The sequence below is a fragment of the Nycticebus coucang genome, chromosome 3, assembly GCF_027406575.1.
Source record: "Nycticebus coucang isolate mNycCou1 chromosome 3, mNycCou1.pri, whole genome shotgun sequence".
In the NCBI taxonomy this organism is placed as follows: domain Eukaryota; kingdom Metazoa; phylum Chordata; class Mammalia; order Primates; family Lorisidae; genus Nycticebus; species Nycticebus coucang.
This window is the reverse complement of record NC_069782.1, coordinates 83,039,903-83,063,352: the sequence shown is the minus strand read 5'-3', so window position 1 is coordinate 83,063,352 and position 23,450 is coordinate 83,039,903. Positions and strand designations below refer to the sequence as shown.

Here is a 23,450-nt window from a genome sequence, read left to right as displayed (position 1 = left end):
GGGGTGGGGGACCCCCTTCTGTAGCAAAAGCCCCAGGCCCAGAGAGGCCAGGGCTCAGCAAGGCAGGCAAGTGGGCAGCTGTCCAGACTAGCCTGGCCAGGTGGGCTGCCAGCTTGAAAGCACCCCATGCCAACTAGGCTGTGGACAACACAGACCCCACTGGGGTATCTGGGCTCAGGGAAGATGGACAGAAGCTTGGCTTCTAGTAAAGGCCTTTAGAAATTCTTTCCATAACACCCTTTCACAGGGAAAAAGTAGTGAGATGAAGCAACTCTTCTTAAAGGTGATAAAGCTGTTATAAACAGCCCAACTTCCAGGACCAGGCTACCTGGGTTTAAATCACAACTCTTTTATTTACAGACTGCAACCTCAGGTCAGTCACATAGTCACTCTTGGCCTCTTAGTGCTCATGTGACAAGGGGAAGTAAAGTTACTCCACCCAAGGTGTTTAGGAAAATTAAACAACCCAAGTTTTCCAGGCCTTAATAGTCTGTGGGAATAGAGCCCTTCCACAAGTAGTAAGTACGCAATGTCACTGGTACTTACAAGTACCTATTTATAGAGGAGCTGGAAAGATTCGGAAATTTCTAGAAGACCTCAGAGATGTCCCCCATGGGTTTATGAAACTATCTCAGGCTCCCAGTTTACAGGGCAAACAGCTGCCTGCCCTGAATGCCCAGTGGCACCTGGACTCAGAACACTGCTATGTCAACTGAGTCCCTCTGGACATTACCACCAATGCCAAAGGCAAGAGCTATCTCCACATGGCAGTCGAGGGCATCCCTCCCCTCAAGGTGTCATACTCCAAGAAGGGTTCCAGAGCATAATCTCCTACCTTTTATCTGCTCTCCCCTACCCCCTACCTCATCCCATCATAACTATTTAAGATGGGACTGGGCCCAGGGTGATTTCCAGTGGTAGACACTCAAACAACTCATTTGTTGTTCTTCACAGTTGACTCCAAGGCTGTGCTCTCTGGTCCAGCATGCCGTACCTGGGGCCCTTTGGCTTTCCAAGAAGATTCCCTAGTACCTCATGCCCATAGGCTTAGGCAAGTCTAGACCAGTGAGGTATGACCTAGGGAGATACCTGAAGCCCCAGTGCACATGGAAAATGACGAGCTCTGTGCCAGGACTGTTCTGACAATACTGGCTTCCAGGAGCTGTTGGTTTTCATCCCTTCCTCGCCTCCAATCTAGCCAATCAATGCTTCCCACCTGCTCCTTGATCTCCCCAAACTAAAGGACCAGCCTGCTGTTCCCTCATCCCTACCTCTTCCTCCTTTTACCCAGGATGACTTCCCTTTTGGCTTTGTCCTGCTTTCCCATCTTTTGTGACCTTGGAGGCATGGAGAAAGGACTGCCATATATATTAACCAACAACCTTAGGTAGAAACTAGAAATTTGTGCTATGAGCTAGACAGACACCACGACACTCTAGCCTGGCAACAGAGTGAGATTGTCTAAAAAAAAAAAAGGAAGAAATAAAATAAAAGAAATTAGTAGAAAACAGCAGGAAACAGAATGAGTTGCTCCACCAGAGTGAATCAGAAGATCCCGATAAGTGCCAGAGCCTGGGGAAGTAAGAGATCGGCCTTTAGTTCTAGCATCACCACCGTGAATCACTGCGTGACCTCAGGCTGATTCTTAACTGCTCTTAGCCTCAGTTTTCTCCTTAGAAATGGAAAATAATATCTAATTCAAGGAGTTGTTTGTGAGACTGGTTAGAAGATTCTTTATCATAGTGCCTGACCTCAATAAACATTAGCTTCATTGCTAATAGTACTCTGGGGCTTGGATTCTTCATCTGATAATGAGTCAAGTTACTGTTTTATATTTTACCTTGAGCCAGCACTTAACAGTGCATAATGAGCCAATTATGCACCCTGGGCCCATGAAGTTATTTTTATCATAGAAGCCAGAGCTCTTAATGGAGCTTGGGGCACTTATAGAAGAGATCTGCCCTCTCTTCCATGCAGAGTCCTGGGAGATTTTCTGTGTTTATGTGACTCAAGTGCTCTATAGGAGACAGGAATCATAGCCCTGAAGTCTATATACACAGTGTGTTCTTATAAACAGGACTCATACAGGCTATGGACAAGACAATTACTATTGCAAACCAAGAAACTGGGAAGAGCCCAGGTGGTCCCCTTCAGGGCACCTAGCTAATTAATGGCAGATTCAGAACTAGGACCCTACTGTATACTTCCAATTTGGGTTCTTTGACTGCAGGTGACATCCCAAACCTTATTATTTTCCCACTGCTTGTGAGCACATGCATGTGAGCCTGCAGGCACACACACATGCACACGCGTGGTCAACCCTAACTACAGACACGTAAGGGCCTGGCTCCTCTCCAATTCTCAAGAACAGCTGCAGCTCAAATCCTTCCTCTGGCTGGCCTCCCTTGGTTATGCAACTCCTTTCCAATTTGGCTTACAGCCACACACCATTTGGATTCCCCGAACTTAATCCTGCACAGCGGGGCTGAAATGAATGAGATGGCTCCATTCTGCTTCACAAAGGCTGCACTGTCCAACTGGTGAATGGGTTCCTTCTACTTGGGCCAAGAGGACCACTTAGAGGGGGTGAGCAACAAGAAGGAGCCCAAGGTCTAGCATAATAACCTGCATGTGCCCTCACGTGGGATGGCCCTTTAAAAGGGAGGGGCCTGGCTGTGGGCAGTCAGAGAGACAGCCTGGGTACAGCGGGGAGGGCCAGTGAGAATGGCAGAGCCCGGCACCCTGCCTGCTGGCTTTGGAGAAATCGAAATGCTGGCCATGGGGACCATGCTGCTGGTAGAAGGTGAGCCAGGAAGGACCTGGGGTGATTCAGGGGCCCAGCGGGTTCTCAGGATCCAAGCCACAGCTGTGCAGCTGGCAAGAAGAGGTCCCCAAACCCAGCAGGGTGATGGGTCCTATGGCTGCCTGCTTCTCTGTGCCTGGACCCAGAGGGTCTTCTGACTGCTGCACGTGTGGGATGCAGCATGCCGGCTGGGGACCAAAACAGTGAAGCCAGGCAAGGGTCAGGACGGGGGTGGGGAGGTGGGGGAGGGATCTTGAGAGGGAGACATCTGCTCCGGAAATGACCAAGAAGCAGGCTTTAAGATTTTTCATATCCTTCCAGATGGGAGAAAATGTAATCCACTCTCCGGAAATCCCGCTAAGAATCCTATATAAGATCAGGTCCCCGAAAGGCTCTGGAGACAGACAGCTCTGCCACCTGCTCTTATGTGACTGTAACCAAGTCCCTTTCACTCTCTTCCCTCAGTGCCTTGAAATTTAGAATGAATGGCTGTGAGTGGGAAAGTGAGTACAAGGAGCTAGACAGACACCAAGGGCATTTAGTTCTTCATTCCCATCCTTTCCAGCCCCACACTACTTCCTCCATGTCTCCTCACATGACCCTAAGAATTTCCCTTCTAGGGTTACTTGGGTCCATGAGGTGCCTGCCCTAATCCAGAATCCCTAAAATGCTCACTGAGCCTAGAGCTAGAGAGAGAGAGACTGTCAACCCTGAAGCTGAGCCAGGCCAAGCTAAGTTGATGGGGAACATAGCCCTTGTTCAAAGGAGACCCAAGGCAATAATCAACATATTTTCTTACCTGATAAGGACCGACAGTGGAGAAAGAGTAACAGCCATTAGACTGCCCCTCAAGGCCCTGGACACAATTGTCTGATCCCGGCCTGTTTCCCCATTTTCTGAGAGCCCTATAATCCAGCACCCCCAGGTCCTCCAACATGCCATGAAACTTTACATATTATTTGTGCATGCTATTACCTCTTTCTGGAATGCTCTTCCATGCTTTGTTCTCCAGGTAAATGCTTATGGGTTTTTTTTTTGTTGTTGTCGTTTGTTTGTTTTTTGAGACAGTCTTACTATGTCACCTTAGGTAGGGTGCCATGGTGTTACAGCTCACAGCAACCTCAATCTCTTGGGCTCAAGGGATTCTCTTGCCTCAGCCTCCCTATTAGCTGGGACTACAGGCACCCACCACAACACCCGGCTATTTTTTGTTGCTGTTTAGCAGGCCTGGGCTGGGTTTGAACCCACCAGCCCTGGTGCATGTGCCCGGCACCCTAATCACTGAGCTATGGGCACATAGGGTTTTTAAGGCAGGGTTTAGCTATGGGTTTTTAAGGCAGGATTCTTTCCTGTTCTTCACTTTGAATAGGGGAAACCAAGGCTCAGAGAGTGTAAAGGGCAGCAAGTGAATGACCAAGCCGAAATTCAAGGACAGGTCTCTTTGCCTCCTGAGAGCTCTCCCGCAAGTTCACTTCACTAGGCCAATCTCCCAAACTCCAAGCCTTGGTGATTCCTCGTCTCCAAGGCTCTACCTCACATTGCCCCACAGCCCTTGGAGAAGGCATTTTAAAACTCAAAAGACCTGAGTTCAAGTTCCAACTCCACTACTTAGTAGCTGTGTACTTAGGGCGAGTTGGCTCTGAGACTCAGGTTCTCAGCTGTAAATGGGGAGGAGTGTACTCAAGTGAAGACTGAATGAGATAACCCATGTAAAGTGCTTGTCATGGTGCTTGGAGTGTGATAAGTGCTCAGTGGTGTCCCCAGTGATGATTGTTACAGCATGAACCATTCTGCCCTGTGTTGATCAACCTCACTGTCTGTCTGGGAGGGTGCTGAGGCTCCATCCTCTGCATGGGTCCTGTCCTGACCCCAGGTGGACCTCAGCAGACCCGATGCCAGCCCCAGCCTTTCTTTCAGCTCTCTCAGGTCTCAGCCTCAATAGCCTGACCATCTTCTCTTTCTGCAAGACCCCGGAGCTACAGACTCCCAGCCACCTACTGATACTGAACTTGGCTCTTGCAGACAGCGGAATCAGCCTGAATGCCCTCTTCGCAGCCATATCCAGCCTCCTTCGGTACCAGCTCGTTTTCCTGTCCACAGGCTCCAGGGCCCTGCTGGGGCCTGACCTCTGGGTACTGGGCAGCCAGGCCTGAGGCATCCCACCTATAGAAAACTGACCAAGGAGAGAGGGTGGGCAGGCTGCCCTATGCTAAATCCAAATTCCAGATTATCCCTGAATAACCACAGCCAATTTCTGGAAGACAGGGTTTACTCAAATCTGCTCAAAGAGATGGCAGAAGCTATAAGCAGGTGGCCTGGATCTGAGACCTGGCTCTATCATTTCTAGTTCTGGGATTCTTTTATAAATTGGATATTATTACTTAATTCCTATGGGTGGGTAAAAGTATTAACTTTTTCCTATTTGTAAATAATTTAAAACAAGGCTTGGTCCCCAGGACACCCTGAATGAGTGTCTGTGAGAGCAAACAAGATTTGGACTAGGGTCTAACGTCTCCATGTACTCAAACTAGCATCTTCTAGTGTGGCATCAGAAGGTATTTATAAGACTGTTTTCTTAAGCAGACTGAATACTCCCGTTCTGGTTTGGGACACTGCATATGGAGGCGGGAGACCCCCTGGACGTGAATGCTCTGGGCTGGCCAGCCTGGGGGGGACTAAGTCAGGGAGGATTCCTCCTCCCACAATGAGCTTCTACCTTTTCTTGGCCCATAGTGCTGAGAGCTGGGAGGCCTGGAGGCTACCCCTCTGCCTGTCCCTTCATCCACTGTGTCATCTTAGCCTCTTTGAGCCTCAGTTTCCCCACTTACAGAGTACAGGCATGAGCTCTCGTGCAACAGAGGACTCTCATCACACAGAGAGACCCTTCAGCACAACCGCACTGCAGTTGGAGCCATTAAGCCTGGAGAGTGTGCATTGGGCTCCACTCCTTTGCCTGGTAACTTCAGTTCTAAGGCCTCAGTTTCCTCCTACAAAAAAATAGAAAATAAGGCCTTCTTTGGAGGAGCAGGGCCAACAATGAAGAACACGCCCTCTAAGCTGTGCTGGGCAGGAGTCGGAGGTGGGAAGGAGGGAGGGGAGGGGTTACTGTGTCCAGTGTCTCCCACAGGCGCTGGCCCTATGGCTCAGGTGGCTGCCAGGTTCACGGCTTCCAGGGCTTCACGACGGCATTGGCCAGCATCTGCGGCAGTGCAGCCATCGCCTGGGGGCGCTATCACCACTACTGCACCCGTATGTCTCTGGGCTCGCCGAGTGGCACAAGTGCCATGTGAAGAGGATAAGGGGCAGGCAGGGACGGGTTGTGTGCAGGAGACCTACTGCTCTTGAGGCAGCCTCGGGAAAGTCAGGAATTTTCTTCTATGCTCTTCCTTGATGATTTTAATAACCAACCTCACTTTAATTCTGAAAATCAAATGAGATCCTGAATACAGAAAATGTCTTTGCAGGTGGGCACTTCTTGGGGTGCAGAGAGGCCGTGTGAATGTGTGGGCAACTGGGCATGTGCCCACAAGGCTTCTGCCAGGGCTTTGCAAAGATAGGTCCCACTCTAGACTCCCCAAGCTGCAGTGTCAAATACCATCCTCATACTTGGCCATATCAGTGACTCACTTGCAAAAACATAAACACCTGCTTTAATTTTATTCTAAGCAATATCTATGATGTCGTGAGTTTAATGTTCTTATCATTTTCAATAGACATCAAAACAAAAACATGTGGCCAGGTGTGGTGGCTCGTGCCTATAATCCTAGCACTCTGAGGGGCCGAGGTGAGTGAATCTCTTGAGCTCAGGAGTTTGAGACCAGCCTAAGCAAGAGCAAGACCCCATTTCCACTAAAAATAGAAAAATTAGCTGGGTTTCATAGTGGCCACCTATAATCCCAGCTACCTAGGGGGCTTTGGCAGGAGAATCACTTGAGCTCATGAGTTTGAGGTTGCTGTGAGTTAGGCTGGGGCCAGGGCACTCTAGCCTGGGCAACAGAGTGAGACTCTGTCTCAGAAAAACAAAAAAAATTCAGAGATATTCTAGGATCCAGTGATCCTGGGGAACCAGGGCTCAGCCAAATCTCATAGCAAACCCCCAGCTTGCAGTCTAGGCACAGAGAATTTAACCAGCTTGCCTCAGGGTCACACAGCTAGTAAGAGCAGAACTATTGTTGGGTGTAGCATGGAAACTTGTAAATCTCAAGCTGTGGATTTTCCCAGCACAAAGGATGCTGTGGTGTCTGTGGCCAGGATGGCCTCAAGCCCTGGCCTACGCCCCCTTTGGAATCCATAGACAGGCCCTTGCCACTGTCACATGTACAGCCTCTGATCTTGGCAAAGCTGTGACCCTTTCATACCTCCTGTCTCATGCCTCTCTCCAGACCAAAAAGCTGCCTTTGTTCTTATAATTTTGAATAGGGATAGGACCCCACCTGCCCACCTGGCCTTGGAATACTTGTTCCCTTACTCCTGTCCCAGCCCTAGACCCCACCCAAAGCTCCCAGGGGCTATCTTTCACACACACAACACCACCATCATTCAGACAGCAACAAGCTTCTCTACCTCCATATAGAACAGTTCATCCCTGTGCTGGAGCCTCAGATCAAAGCCCTTCCTATACTGGAGGGTACAGCAGAGTACTGTGGAGACAGGACAGGGAAGGAACATCTGAGCTCACCTATTTCATCTCTGGATAGCTGCAAGCTTATCTCTTTGGTCATCTGTTTCTAAAGCCAAAAACCTGATGCAACACATGGATCCGGGTGGATGTTAATTGTGTTTACAACTGGGATTGGGGATATCTTAGTTTACCTCAGCCATTATAACAAACACCATAGACTTTAGGGCTTAAACAACAGAAATTTATTTCTCACAGTTCTGGGGGCTGAGAAGTCCAAATTCAAGGTGACAGCATGGCCAGGTTCTGGTGAGGGCTCACTTCTGAGTTTGTAGAAGCCATCTTCTTGCCATATCCTCACTTGGAGAAAGAGAGTTTATCTCTCCGTGTCCCTTCATATAAGGACACTGATCTCATAACTTCCCCAAAGCTCTAACCCCAAATGCCATCACACTAGGAATTAAGACTTCAACATATAAATGGGGGAGGGGGTACAAACATTCATTTCATATTGGGGAGCACATCCAAGCATACTCCATCTGGGGCCATATCAGTAGAAGTAAAATGTCATATGTGGAAGATTATAGGCATGTTCTTCTCCCCCAGTCAGACTCCACCAGGTATGCTTGCTTCAGCAGCACATATACACTGGGGGACTCTCCTCCACCCCAGGGTCTGACCTACAAAGAATTATGATAAATAAACCAAAGACAGAGGCAGGCATGTGAGAAAGGCTTCCTGAAATCAGGTCCAGGAGGAACCACTAGATGGGAAGGGCTGAATAAGGTTGCATCAGGGAAGGAGCATGGGGGAGGGGACAGAGGTGGTCAGACCACTAGGGCTGGATCACACCAAGAGAGGCTGCTCAGACCTACACTCTGCCATTGGCACTGAGGTGAGAACTCCAAGCCCAAGTCAAGAGTTTTCAGAGGGTATTATGAAAACAGAGACAGTGGCCCATTTCTGAGCAAGAGCTGAGAGCAGTAGAAAGTCCAGCCTTCCACCTCCCTTCCCTGCATGAACCTCTGCTCATGCCTCTTCCCTAACCTTGGGTTTGGGAAACACATCTGGCTCTTTGATACCCCCCACTTCTCTCTCTTTTTTTTGCACTTTTTGGCCGGAGCTGGGTTTGAACCTGCCACCTCCGGCATATGGAGCCTGCACCCTACTCCTTAGAGCCACAGGTGCCGCCCCTTCTCTCTGTTTTCTGAAAAAAATTGTATGAGACTCAGAGACCTTCACTACCCATTGTCTCTTATTCTTCATAACAATACTCAAAGACAGGGATTATCATCGTCACTGTGGAAGGAAAAACTGAGACCTGAGCCATTAAACATGAGAGCTGGGATGTAGGGACAGTCTTTGTAACCATGAAATTCATTCTTTTTCACTCTGCCTAGCTACTTCCTCCTCACAACCTCCTCTTCCTCCTCTGTCCCATGCAGGTAGCCCACTGGCATGGAGCACAGCCATCTCCCTGGTGCTCTTTGTGTGGCTATCTTCTGCCTTCTGGGCAGCCTTGCCCCTCTTGGGTTGGGGCCACTATGACTACGAGCCCCTGGGGACATGCTGCACCCTGGACTACTCCAAAGGGGACAGGTGAGGTGGAAGTAGCAGCTTTGAGGCTCCATTCCACAAGAATCTTGTCTTGACCTATAGAAAAGGTCCCCAGATGAAAACCTAAATGGGGAAATGTCAATATTTGCAGGCAATCTCAATGTATTGCTCATGAAACTCACCACCATGTTGACAGTGGGAATGGGGAAATCCTGTTCTGAAGACTGCCAAGTGATGGGAATTTTATGCAGGTTAGGACCCAGACTTGAGACCAAGAAGGGGCATCATATAGTGAGCCTTGGTTTGCATTGGTTATAAACAGTCTCAGAGCCCCACCACACCTTTGCCATCTTCAGCATGGTCAGCTGTCCTGACTTGGACATTTCTACAGGGAACCTTCCCATAGCATAATAAATTCCAAGAACATTAAGGTCTTTTCACTGAGAAGGACTACCTGGCATGGAAATCAACTCTAGAAATCAATTCCCTGGCATGGAAATTAACTCTTCCTGAGCATCTGCCAAGAGCCAGTCCCTGGAGAGACAGGACTGAAAACATGAAGGTTCCTACCACCGTGAGGCCCACGTTCTGGTACTGCCCTGTCCAGGTGGTTCTGGGAAGACCAGGACTTAGAAAGACCCTCTGGGGGCTTCCTTGAGAAGTGGTCAGATGGGCTCAAGCCCCCCTTTATTCCATGTTGCATTTATCTGCTTTGCCCAAGATGTTTAATCACAGAGCATCTGCCCTCACAGCAGGCTTCCCAGGTGAAGCCCATTTGGGCACGCTGGGCATAGTTCAAGTGTCCCTGCAGGGGACCCCAGCCAGAGTCTACTCAGTCCCTCTGGCAGCTCTTCCTTCTACCCCTCTTTAATGGATAGCTCCAAGGTGACAGGGTCTACCCTTCACAAAATGGGAACCTGTCTCCCTATGACTCCCCCCTCCCCATGACACTACCTGAGACCCCAGAATCTTCTGTGGTCCCCCCTTCAGTGACACAGTATCCAATCTCCTTGTGGTCTATAGGTTCCTTTCAACCCCCTCTTGGTCCACTGACATCCCTACCACTGGGTGAACATGTTTCCCAAACTAAGGTGCCCCATTCTTCATGTTTGAGGCACAAACCAGAGAGTAGGGCTGAGCACTTGAACTTGAAGAAGGCCTCTTCCTTCTCTCAGCCTTCCTGAGCCCCCAAAGGCAGTTCTAGGAGGACCTCATAGCTCCCTGGCTCCTAAGGAATGTTCACCCAGGACCCAGGAGTGAACACACTCTGAGTGCTTGTCTGGTAGGGGTGGTTTCCCCACATCTGATCATCTAGGACATTCTGGTGGGCCTGTGGGGGCAGCTGACCATCCTGAGAGCTGACCTCACTCTTCTAACTTCCTGCCTATAGAAACTTCACCAGCTTCCTCTTCACCATGGCCTTCTTCAACTTCCTCATGCCCCTCTTTATCACACTCACATCCTACCAGCTGATGGAGCAGAAGCTCAGGAGAAGTGGCCACCTCCAGGTAAAGATCTACCTCCTCTGGCTGCAAAATTTCTTAGGCCTCTCAGGGGATACCAGGGAAAAATGAATAATGTGACAGACAACAACCAGGGGTTTTCTGTGTTTTCAATAATCAGGAGAAAAAAATTTAGTCTGTGTACAGCATAGCACGTTAGGCTGGAAACCACCCTTCTTTGGCCTGGGGACCAAGACTGCTCAGATTTACCCAGACACTGCAACGCCAAGAGCAAGGGCTGCCTGCTGGGCACCATTCATACTGTTACAATTAACTCTTCCCAAGCATTTGAGGTTTGGCACAAAATTACAGACTTTTTAAATGTTACTTTTTAAATTGTTTTGAGATGTTTAATTTTATCACAGTCTCAAGCTGTTACCTACAACGTTTAAAAAAAAAAAATCACACCTGCAAACATATTTGTCTAAGAAAAACAATATTTCAAAATAAGCCATCCTGGCCATTTTTAAATTTCTGCATACTATTTCCCAATCACAATTTTCTTTTAACTTTGTCACCTGGACATCCTCTAGCAAATGAGTCATAACAAGCAGCAAAAATTAGAACAAAAACAGTTATTGATATTACTTTATGTTCATTGTCATTTTATCTTTGTAACCACTCTTTTGGAACAAGGTTTTATTATTCCTGTGTCACAGACTAGAAAATCAAAGCTTAGAGAAGTTAGCTAAGCAATTCATCCAAAGCTGTATACCTAAATATATTCATACTATTACAGCAGAGACGGAGTCAAACCAAGTCGTGTCCCCCTTGTGGCTGTGGGTGGTACCACACCCACAAGGGAGTACCATCACCCCCTCTGAGCAGCCCTTTTTCCTGGTTGTATCTCACTCATCCCGTAAGCCCAGAAGAGGACAATCTTGCCTGGTGCGTGCAGCTGCTAAGGGGGAGCTGCTTCTGAAACTGAGGCCTGAGGGCAGCTCCGCCTGGGGACCTTTGTGCATTCAGTCAGGGAGCCCAGGATTCCTCTTACAGAGAACAGACCCGGAAGAAAGCCCCTTATCCATCTCAGTCCAGGCCTCCAGGCAAGCCAGGCCATCTCAGACCATCTTACAGAGTAGGCAACCGAGATCAAGAAAGTTTAAATAATAGGCTTAAGGTCACACAGCCTTAAACAGCAGAGAGGCTCATCTGGCCCCCGAGATCATTTGTAGGAACCTGTTCCATGCTGAAACCTGTTCCACGCTGCCCTGCCCTGCTGAGCGCCAACCTGAGCCCCAGATCCATGGGGCTGCAGGCCACCCAGAGCAAGTTGATGCCTCCTGTGACAATTTCTCCCCAGGTCAACACCACTTTGCCTGCCAAGACTCTGCTGCTCGGCTGGGGGCCCTATGCCCTCCTGCATCTGTACGCAACCATCGCAGATGTGACTTCCATCTCCCCTAAACTACAGATGGTACTGACACCTCTCATACCCAGAGCTAGAGCTCTCTCCATCTTTGTGCTCCTCTGTCTCACCTCATCTCTCTTTCTGTCCTTACAGCCTCCGTGTCAGCCTCTTTCTTTCTTCCTTTGAACACTCATAATGTTCAAAGAATTAGTTTATCTCCCTCACCCTCCTGGGCCATACCAGGTTGCTGCTTGACAATGCCTAAGCCTCATGTGAAATGACAGGGCCAGGTAGCCAGATGGCAGACATGCACCCTCTGATCAGAGGCTGAGATTGGTGCCCAGATGGGGAACACATGGGTCTGGATGGGACTGTGTTTCCATGGGGCATCATGAGCCATGCATCTTTGCCAGCTAGTCAGGGACAGTTCAGAGGCTGCAGAACCAAATGACTGGCAGCTGCGGGGGGAGGGGTAGTCAAGTCTCCAGTTGGGGCCAGGGAGAGAAGAAGAGGCTTTAAAGCTTCCTTCCTGGCCTTTTCTGCCATGACAGGTGCCTGCCCTCATTGCCAAAACAGTGCCCACAATCAATGCCGTCAACTATGCCCTGGGCAGCGAGGTGGTATGCAGAGGGATCTGGCAGTGCCTCTCACCACAGAGGAGCAAGCATGACGGAGCCAAGTGAGCCCATCAGCCTGGGACAAGCCTGATGTTGGGAGGCTGCCCTAGGAGCCCTGCCTGGAGCCCCGGAGCCAAGCGGTTGTCCACCTTCCCCAGTGGCCCTGTTGGGCCTGACCCTAGACTGGACACAGAATTCAGAAACACCAGATTCCATGAAAGAGAGAAACTGTGGCAAAGTCACTTCTAAATTTTCTGACCCTTACTGTAAGGATAGTAAAACAGACTTCACAGGGCTGTTGTGAAGTTTGAACATGTACTCCCTAAGCACATAGAAAACACTCATTAAAACAGCCATTAGTGGCTTGGCACCTGTAGCTCAGCAGCTAGGGCACCAGCCACATACACCGGAGCTGGCGGGTTCGAATCCAGCCTGGGCCTGCCAAATAACAATGATGGCTGCAACCAAAAAATAGCCAGGCATTGTGACGGGTCCCAGCTACTTGGGAGGCTGAGACAAAAGAATCTCTTAAGCCCAAGAGTTTGAGGTTGCTGTGAGCTGTGATGCCACAGCACTCTACCAAGGGCAACATAGTGAGACTCTGTCTCAAAAAAAAAAAAAAAGAAAAAGAAACAGCCATTAGTTAAGACTCAGTCTCCCATAGGAAGGGTTCAAAGCCCCAAGGTTCACCTGTGGGAGCTCTACCTAGGCTGCCAGCATTCAAACATCACTTATTAAATCATCATCTGGTGCAGCAACTTACTCTGTGTATGTGTCCATGTCCCAACTTGTCAGGCGAGTTGACAATAATGGTGACTTGACACAGAAAGGACCAGAACGTTACCTGGCATGTCATGTGGCTAAGCGTTAGCCACCAGCATGTGCCAGTCAAAGCTAGCCCCAGGTTGAGTGGGGCTTGACCTGCACATTGCTTTAAAATGTTTTGGGATTGGTCACCAACATTTAAAAATCAGAACAACTTATTTAAAAGTCCAGGTGTCAGAAGATTAGGCTCCAGCAGCCTTCCTTCCTCCATGGTGACAGTTTGCAGAGCTCAGGGTGGCTCTGCCATTTGCCCAGGACACTTGCTCTTCCGTCAGCTGCAGGGTACATGCTCCCTGAAGATCCTGTGAGCCTCTAGGTTTGTGACACTAACACAGGGGTCCCTGTCCCAGGATGTACAATTGAGGCTCTCACAGAGTCAGCACTTGGGGGGAGGGTGTGGCAGGTACAGGGTCCTGGGTGGAACCTGTGGCTCTAGAGGGAGGTGTAGAAGGCCGGGAGGAAAATCCAGGACCATACAGGAAGCTGCCTGTGGAGAGGCCCTGGCCACGCACCGTGGACGCTAGGGGAAGAAAGCTCCATCCCACAGAGCGGAGGGGGGGAATAGACAAGTCCCCAGGATGTGGGTGGGGGTGGCAGCGTGAACAGCCCCTGGGGTCACTGTAGACCAGGACTTGCCTCTCAGTTTTACAAATACAGAAAACCAGACCACATATATATAACTCACAAGAAGCTCGCACAAAGCAGAGGCAGTTCCCTCATTTTGTAAAACCTGGTGGAGAGGGGAAGGGAGACAGCATTCCCATCACCCTGTTTTCCAGACCACACCATGTGCCAGGTGCTGTGGAGACCAGATGCCACTCAGCCTCACTCTGGTGCCCACAGTACTCTTGGCTGTTGGGGAGGGACAGGGAAAGCACAGTGCCTGAGCCAGTGCCGGACTCACACAGGCTGAGTGGGCAATTACAAAAGTGATGGGGTCCAGGGTCCAGAGATGCTGACTTTGCCCCCCCAAATTAGGTCTTTTAGGGTGATCTGCTCTTCACTCAACCATTAGAGGCACTAATTCCCTAAGGAGGGATGAGGGAACACCAGGAAAGGAGAAGGGTGCTCCCCCCACGCTCACAGAAAGAACCAGAGGAAGATAAGAGGAGGCGAAGGACAAACAGCAAGAGTGGCTGGTGTCAGCCTTGTCTAATCATGGATTTCCAAGTGAAGAGGAAAAGGCCAAACACATCAGTGTCCTTGCCTGTGCTCAGAGATGAGGTGGGGAAGAAGGTGGGTTGGCTGTGGTCAGGGACACCTCCAGCTCAGGTCCTGTATCCCAAGGCTTCCTGGAGGAGGGGAGGTGGGCCCTGGCACCTCTTTCCTGGCCTGGGTTGGCATGAGATGGGAAGGGCTGAAGCAGCATCCAGCTGGGAATAACCAAAGCTCCACCTGAAGTGACTCACTTCATAAACACCAAGTTTGCCCACAACCCCAAATTTCACTCACAGAAGGGGCTTACAGAGCCTCATCACCTTCAGGGTTTCCTGCCCATGTCCCTGAGCACCTTCAGGACCTTTGTCCTCTGTGGACACTGTGCAGGGTCTCTCCTCTGGCCGCCTTCCCTCCATCCCCCTGATATCCCCCAGCCTTCCCTTTCTTCTATCAACTCAACTGCCTCTGGGGGAAGAGGACAGCAGCCATCTGTGGCACTCAGCCAGGGCCTGGCAGAAGTTACACTGCAGCCCCACTTTGCTCTGTCCATCTCCAGAGTGGATTCACAATCCTCAAACTGCTAGTTTTCTACAGTGAGTATGTACCACTTTTGCAATCAGAAAAACATACTTAAAGAAAGAAGTTACTTCCACCTCCCTGCTGCTCCCATTCCTCTGATTTTGCTAAAATCTCTCCCCTCCAGCCTTGCTCTCCTGCCTCCCTCACAGGCTCCTGGGGAACAAGGTTTCTTCCCTCCATTTACTCATGTGTCTCTGTAATGCCAGCTAGTAGGTACAGTGTCCTGCTTTCCCTGCCCCAGACACAATGGGTCTCGGGGGACACTATGCATCACTGGCACCACTATGTGCCCTCCAAGTTCCTTGCACCCCTGGAGAACTGAAGCTGCATTCTAGAAAAGGAACAAGAGCAAGGTGAGAAATCTGAACCCCAAGAAGTCAGGAAAGAAGAGTGAAAGCAACAGAGACTGTGCCAGAACCTCTTCCACAGAGGCTGAGGGCTCAGAGCATCTTCATGGGCGCCCAACCTTCCCTTACAGGCCTCACAGTGCACCAGGCCCACTGCTGAGGGCTCAGAGCATCTTCATGGGCGCCCAACCTTCCCTTACAGGCGTCACAGTGCACCAGGCCCACTGGCCTCCACCCACAGTGCTCTACCAAGAGAACATGCTGATATACAGGCTTCCAGAAAGGACTTGGAAGAGGTTTCCAGGAGGCAGGTGTGAATCACCAGGCACCAGAGAACACCACCTCAAGCCATCACCTTCTCATTTGTAAGCCAGCATCCATTTTATCTCCTCAATCCCTGTCTCTGTCATCTACCTCTGATATATTTATTTATCCAATGTGCATCTAACGAACAACTGCTGGGTATCAGACACAGCTCAAAGTGATGACAGAGAGCCAGGACCTTTTCCACTTGTCTCAGGAAAATTCCCATTGCCACTTTATCTCTTTGTGGCATTTGTAAGTGAAATACAGATGAGACCCAGTCTCTACTAAAAATAGGAAAAATAAAAATTAGCTGGCTCCGTGCTTGTGGCTCAAGCAGCTAAGGTGCCAGCCACATATACCTGAGCGGGAGGGTTCGAATCCAGCCTGGGCCCGCCAAAGAACAATGATGACTGCAAGAAAAAAATAGCTGGGTGTTGTGGCAGGCACCTGTAGTCCCAGCTACTTGGGAGGTGGAGGCAGGAGAATTACTTTAGCCCTGAAGTTGGAGGTTGCTGCGAGCTGTGATGCCACGGACAGTTTGAGGCTCTCTCTCAATAAATAAATAAATAAATAAATAAATAAAATTTAGCTGGGCATTGTGAGGGGTACCTGTAGTTCCAGTTACTTAGGAGGCTGAGGCAAGAGGATCGCTTGAGCCCAAGAGTTTGAGGTTGCTGTGAGGTGTGATGATGCTATGGCACTATACTCAAGGTGATAGAGTAAGACCTTGTCTCAAAAAAAAACAATAATCTTTTTTCTGGGCAGCACCTGTGGCTCAGTGGGTAGGGCGCCAGCCCCATATACCGAGGGTGACAGGTTTGAACCTGGCCCCGGCCAGCTAAAACAGCAGTGGCAACTGCAACAAAAATAGCCGGGTGTTATGGCGGGTGCCTGTAGTCCCAGGTACTCGGGAGGCTGAGGCAAGGGAATCACCCTAGCCCAAGAGCTGGATGTTGCTGTGAGCTGTGACACCACAACACTCTACTGAGGGTGACAAAAAAAAAATCTTTTTTCCAAACAAGATGTTTGTCATGGACTGTTTGTATACTCTGAAATTCGTATGTTGAGGCCCTAACATTTAGTGTGGCTATACTTAGAGATGTGGTCTTTAAGGAAACAAACTTAAATAAAGTCATAAGGGTGGAACCCTTATCCCATAGGGCTCCTACAGGAAGAGGCACCACACAGCCTGAGTGAGCTCTCTCTGTCCCATAGGAACATCAAGGAAAGACCCTGTGAGCACACAGTGAAAAGGTGGCTGTCTGTACTAAAAGCCCTCACCAAACACCAACCCTGCCAGTCCTTTCAACCTCCAGAAATGTGAAAAAATAAATTTATGTTGTTTAAGCCACCAAGTCTATGTTATTTTGTCACCTAATACAATGTTATACCAAAGAACAGTATATCTTGTTTTAACATCATTGTTAAAACAGATGACAGTGGAGGGCGACTGAGAGTCTGATTGATGTCACCTACCCCCCGGAACACCCAGTGCTGCTTCTGCAGAAGCCCAGTATTGTATGAAACCCAATTTAAAAAGCACAAGATCCCCTTCTTCTGTCTTCTAAGATCTCCTCCCATTCCAAGATTCATTGATTCTTAAATTTATTTAAGTTCTTTAGCAAAGAAATACAAACACAGTAGAACAGTATCTTCTACTATCTCATCTTCTTACTAGCAAAGATGGCTCTGCCTATTGCCAAATGGACTTAAATTAAAGACACAAATAGAGTAGCAAATAGTCTCCAAGGGACAGGACTGGCCCCTCCTCCAGACCTCCACTGAGACAATTTCTTATGGAGGGAAGGGCTGTGCACCTGATAAATTAGCAAAAAAGTGAATGTCGATTCGATGTTACCTAAACTGTACACTAGCTATATTCCCTCTTAAAGGTAAAGGAGATTCTGCATTTTTTTACATAGATAAATAAATTCAACAGCAAGGAAGTTGACCTAATCTATTTTTATCTTTCTCCTTGCCACAAAATTGGTAGGATTTCTGCTATTTTCCCTGTCAGAGCACTCCTGGTTCAATTTGCTCAAATACAAGCTCACTCTCCTTCCCAACACACCACCTGCCTCCCTTCTTATGTTCGCTATCTAAGTAAACATCATTACTGTCTGTTCTGTCACATAAAGTAAACGAAGAGAAAAGGAGTGAAAAACAAGAGACCATAAAATACTCAGCAGGCAGAAGGGGAAGGTGGCGCAGTGCTTAGCTTGTACCACAAGGTGACAGCATTCTCTCAGTGATAAATTCATCCCAGCCACCAGCCCTTAAAGAGCGTTTCTGAAGCGCCTGGAGCATCTGGGCAAGGCTGCTCGGGAGGGTTATTGATCACTGCAGGATCCCCAGCAAGCTTCCCATTGCCTGATTTTGATACAGAAACCGGATGCTTATCAAACGATGATATGATTCCATATCTTTCTTAAAAGAAACGGAATTGCATACTCACTGGTCTTAGATTGCCCCATGGAGTCCCCTTTTTTGTCTGTGAAACAGTCCTTGACTGTCTAGCCAGATGTAAACCTTCAAAGTTCTTCACGCCACAGGGTTTGGTCCGGAGGTCTGGGTTTGTGTTTTGACTGTGTCTCACTGTGAGAAGTTGGGACAGTCCCTTCATTTATCTCACTTTGGGTTGTTCACCTGAAAAGAGGCAGCAATAAGTCCTCTGCTGAGCTCACATGTGGGAGTGCACTGTAAGCTACAGGGTGTGGCCCTGCAGGCATTCTAAGTACAGTGTCCAGAGAAGCAGCCCATGCCCCGGGCAGAGGCACAGTGAGGGACATTTGGGTGTGCCAGGCAATGTTTCTAAGGTAACGAGAGCTGGAAAAGCCCTGGGTGACAGCCAGACGTAATCCCTAAGTCTTTCTTCCCCTCCCTGTTGAGGTAACTTGCTGCTGTCCTCCAAGACTGCTCCCTGGCCCCAGCACCACGCACCTGTTCTTCCCTCTGTCCGTGGGGTTGCTCTGACAAGGGCTCCGTTGTCTCTGTGCACAGCATCCTCGGCTCAGCTGCCCTTCCCTCTGCAGCTGTCAGCCGTGCACACTGCCTTCACCATCTAGATGAGAGTCAGTGTGGCAGCTTGGAAAGCACTTAGGTCTGGATGATGAAAAGTCCTGGGCATAAATCCAGGATTTACCACTTACTCAATGTGACAAAGACTCTCCACTTGGCCAAACTTGAGTCAGGTTCTAGAACCTTCTCTTAGGCCTATATTTGCACTTCCTTGTAAAATCCAGATTTAGCAAAGAGCCCTGCTAAGTGAGTTTGTCAAGAACTTCCGCCTTCCCCGATATCTGATCAGAGTCCTCAGCCCGCATTGTTCCTGATATGGTGTCTGACCTTCCTGGTCTTTTTCAGCAAGAACCCCATGAGGTCAGTCTAGCCAGAATTCCCCTTTCCTGTTGGCCCTGTCCATCCATTGACCCACACCCTGCTCCTTGCCTATCACTTCCCACTTGTTCCATTGTATGTGGAGCTGAGCCCAATCTTTCTCCCCAAGTGTGACTTCCCATTGCCGTGTTCGCTATAATTATAGCCATGGTCCTGAATAAAATCCTTCTTACTATGCTTTAGAAAGTGTCATTGATTTGGGTTTTTTTTTTTTCAGTTTTGACCAGGGCTGGGCTTGAACCCGCCACCCCGGCATATGGGGCTGGTGCCCTAATTCCTGAGCCACAGGTGCTGCCCATTGACTAGGTTTTTTTAATAAACAAATGTCTGAACAAATTTGAGCAAATTTCTTATTTCTGAGCTTGCTTCACTCCCATAAGAATGGGACTCATTAGGGTGGCATATTTTAAAAGCACATGGTGCATGGTGGTGCTTAATAAATATTAGATTTCCTCCATCGGGGACCTTATCATCTACTCGTTGCTGTCCTCTAATTTTTTTTATTCGTCACTCAAGAAAAGGGTATATAGGAGAGTTATGATGATTGAGTGGCAGTTACATGCAACTTACCTAAGTGCATCCCATCTACTCTGTCATTTAATCCCCACAGCATCCTGAAAAGCATGGTGCTTGCTCAACCTTGTTTGCATATTTGAATCACCTGGGGTCTGGCAACTCAAAGTGTTATGCCTGCATCAGAAGCCGCCACCTCGACTGGGAGCCTGGCAGAAGTGTCAACTGTCAGGGCCTGCCCCAAACCTCTTCAATCTGCATTTTTCAAAAATATATATTGTTTGTTAGCCATTCGTCTGTCGTCTTTAGAGAAAGTTCTATTCATGTCTCTTGCCCATTGATATAAGGGATTGTTGGCTTTTTTTCCTGTGGATTAATTTGAGTTCTCTATAGATCCTAGTTATCAAGCTTTTGTCTGATTGAAAATATGCAAATATCCTTTCCCATTGTGTAGGTTGTCTCTTTGCTTTGGTTATTGTCTCCTTAGCTGTACAGAAGCTTTTCAGTTTAATGAAGTCCCATTGGTTTATTTTTGTTGTTGTTGCAATTGCCATGGCAGTCTTCTTCATGAAGTCTTTCCCCAGGCCAATATCTTCCAGTGTTTTTCCTATGCTTTCTTGGAGGAGACGACAGACGAATGGCTAACAAACACATGAAAAAATGTTCATCATCTCTATATATTAGAGAAATGCAAATCAAAACATCCCTGAGATATCATCTAACCCCAGTGAGAATGGCCCACATCACAAAATCTCAAAACTGCAGATGCTGGCGTGGATGTGGAGAGAAGGGAACACTTTTACACTGCTGCTGGGACTGCAAACTAGTACAACCTTTCTGGAAGGAAGTATGGAGAAACCTCAAAGCACTCAAGCTAGACCTCCCATTTGATCCTGCAATCCCATTACTGGGCATCTACCCAGAAGGAAAGAAATCCTTTTATCATAAGGACACTTGTACTAGACTATTTATTGCAGCTCAATTTACAATCGCCAAAATGTGGAAACAGCCTAAATGCCCACCAACTCAGGAATGGATTAACAAGCTGTGGTATATGTATACCATGGAATACTATTCAGCTATTAAAAAAAATGGAGACTTTACATCCTTCGTATTAACCTGGATGGACGTGGAAGACAATATTCTTAGTAAAGCATCACAAGAATGGAGAAGCATGAATCCTATGTACTCAATTTTGATATGAAGACAATTAATGACAATTATGGTTATGGGGGGGGAAACAGAAAGAGGGAAGGAGGGAGGTGGGTGGGGCCTTGGGGTGTGTCACACTTTATGGGGGCAAGACATGATTGCAAGAGGGACTTTACCTAACAATTGCAATCAGTGTAACCTGGCTTATCGTACCCTCAATGAATCCCCAACAATAAAAAAAAAAAAAGAAAAATATATATATATTGTTGGAGATTCATTGAGGGTACAAGAAACCAAGTTACACTGATTACGTTTGTTGGGTAAAGTCCCTCTTACAATCGTGTCTTGCCCCCAAAAGATGTGGCACATACCAAGACCCCACTCCCTCCCTCCTTCTCTCTCTCTGCTCTTCCTTTCCCCACCACTCCCATCTTCTTTCTCTCAATCTGCATTTTAACAACCCCCCCACTTGGTTAGGTTACAGATTCTTTATGGGTGGGGGTCGCATTCTTGCTCTAATGGACAATGACAGCTTATTGCAGCCTGGAACTCCTGGGATCAAGTGATCCTTCTGCCTCAGCTCCTGAGTAGCTGGGGCTACAGGCATTTACCAGTATGCCCCTGGTATGTTTTTGTAGAGATTGGTGGGGGTGGGGCGGGGGGGAGTTGCTATGTTGCCCAAGCTGATCTCGAACTTCTGCTTCAAGTGATCATCCCACCTCCCAAAGTGCTGGTATTATAGGCATGAGCCCCCTACATACCCAGGGCCAAGGTTTGAAGGGCTGGTAGGGCCTGAGAGTTTTTCAAAGCTCCCAAGTTGTTCTAATATGTCACCAGAACTGAGAACCACTGTTTTTGAGGGGTGTTATGAACATTTCGATTTCATGAACAGTGATTTAGCTGAGATTTACTCTAAGGCCATTCTGCTTAGAATACATGAATATATATTTCTCTCTGGAGCCTCATCCTTTTTCACTCACCCCCATTTTATCCTAAGGCTCGCTCTAATCTTTCTCTTACTAATTCCCCAAATTCCAAAACCATAGGCCAGCAGGAGAGCTTCAGCTCAAGGCTTTTCACTTTATCACTGTGATATCATCTACAAGATAACAGGGTCAGGTCTTGTGATGGAGACATGAAGGAATGAAGAAGTTAAACACACTGCTTAAAGTCGTACAGTGGTTGAGGAAGCTTCTGAGTCCTGGCCCAGGGATTTTCAGAAATGCAAGCAGTGCTTGTCCAGAGTGGGAGAGAGCAGTGCTTCTCAAACCCAGAGGCACAGATGAATCACTTGGAATCTTGTTAAATGCAGACTCTGATTTACAAGGTCTCTGGGCTGGAGGCTGAAAGTCTACATTTCTAACAAGCTCCCAAGTAAAGTTGATGTTACTGATTTTTTGTGTTTGGCCAAAATAACATGATCACTGTGATTCTAGCTGCTGCTTCTTCACTTCCCAGCATCTGACTGGGGTGTTCGTTCAGTCTCTCTCACCTGCCAGATGCCACAGTTTCAAGCTGTGTCCTTGGACTCAGCATATCTGTGGACCTCCACGCCAGGCCACAGCCACCGCTAGGCAGTGCTCTGAAAACACCTTGCTATGGGATTCCCTGTTCAATATCAATTGAACACATACATGTATTTATGGAACCCAACTCTAAGTCAAGAACGCAGCTTAAACAAGATAGACAAGTCCCTCATGTGGGGCTTATAGTCTAGTGACAAGTACATGTGTTAAAAAAAAATCATTACACATTGTGAAAAGTACTCCAGAGGTCATAAACAAGGGATGAGATAGGATGTAACTGGGAGAGGTGGTCAGAAAAGACCTCTTTGAAGAGGGAATATGTGAGCTGGGACTTAAAGGATGAGAATGAGGCAGTCGGGTGAAGGGCAAAGGGGAAAGCACTTCAGGCCAAGGGAAAAGCAGTGAGGAAAAAGGGTCTGCCGGCAGTGCCCATAGCTCAGTGGGTAGGGCACCAACCCTATACACCCAGGCTGGCGGGTTCGAACTCTGCCTCGGCCAGCTAAAAACAATGACAACTGCAATGACAATAAATGGCCGGGCGTTGTGTCAGGTGCCTGTAGTCCCAGCTACTTGGGAGTCTGAGGCAAGAGAATCGCTTAAGCCCCAGAGTTGGAGGTTGCTGTGAGCTATGACGTCATAGCACTCTACCCAGGGCAACAGCTTGAGACTCTGTCTCAAAAAAAAAAAAAAGGGGGGGGGTTGGTGCCTGTGGCTCAAAGGAGTAGGGCACTGGCCCCATATGCCGGAAGTGGCGGGTTCAAACCCAGCCCTAGCCAAAAACTGCAAAAAAAAAAAAGAAAGAAAGAAAGAAAAAAAGAGAAAGAAAGGGTCTGCTGTTCAAGGAACATTAAGGGCCTATTGCTGGGGGCAGAGAGTGAAGATGTGAGGACCTTCTCCTGGGCAGCAGGGCTATGGAGCCAAGAGGAATGGAGATTGCGTTTTATTTTAAAAACAAATGAAAGTCTTTGAAAGGTTTCCATCAGGAAAACAACCAGATTTTGTTTCCATTTTGATGGCTCTGGCTACAGTTGGTGGGGGGGGGGGGGGGACACTACACTGTAGGGCCCAATAGTGAAGGTAGGAAGATAAAATCGAGGCTGTTACAATAGACCCAAAGATGCAGCTGCCTTGAACTAGGTGTCTGCGATGGTAATAGTGAGATGTAGACAAGTTTGGTATGTGGTTTTGGAAACAGATATG

General features: G+C 48.2%; 1 protein-coding gene across 1 annotated transcript; it reads left to right on the top strand.

Moving 5' to 3' along the window:
- The first annotated feature begins 2,709 nt into the window (after positions 1–2,709).
- On the top strand, positions 2,710–13,204 carry RGR (retinal G protein coupled receptor). Its single transcript, XM_053584512.1, has 7 exons — positions 2,710–2,803; positions 4,721–4,877; positions 5,931–6,052; positions 8,867–9,020; positions 10,369–10,486; positions 11,784–11,897; positions 12,383–13,204. The coding sequence occupies exons 1-7, from the start codon at positions 2,725–2,727 to the stop codon at positions 12,512–12,514; spliced, it is 876 nt and encodes a 291-aa protein (XP_053440487.1). The 5' UTR covers positions 2,710–2,724; the 3' UTR covers positions 12,515–13,204.
- The last annotated feature ends 10,246 nt before the right edge of the window (positions 13,205–23,450 follow it).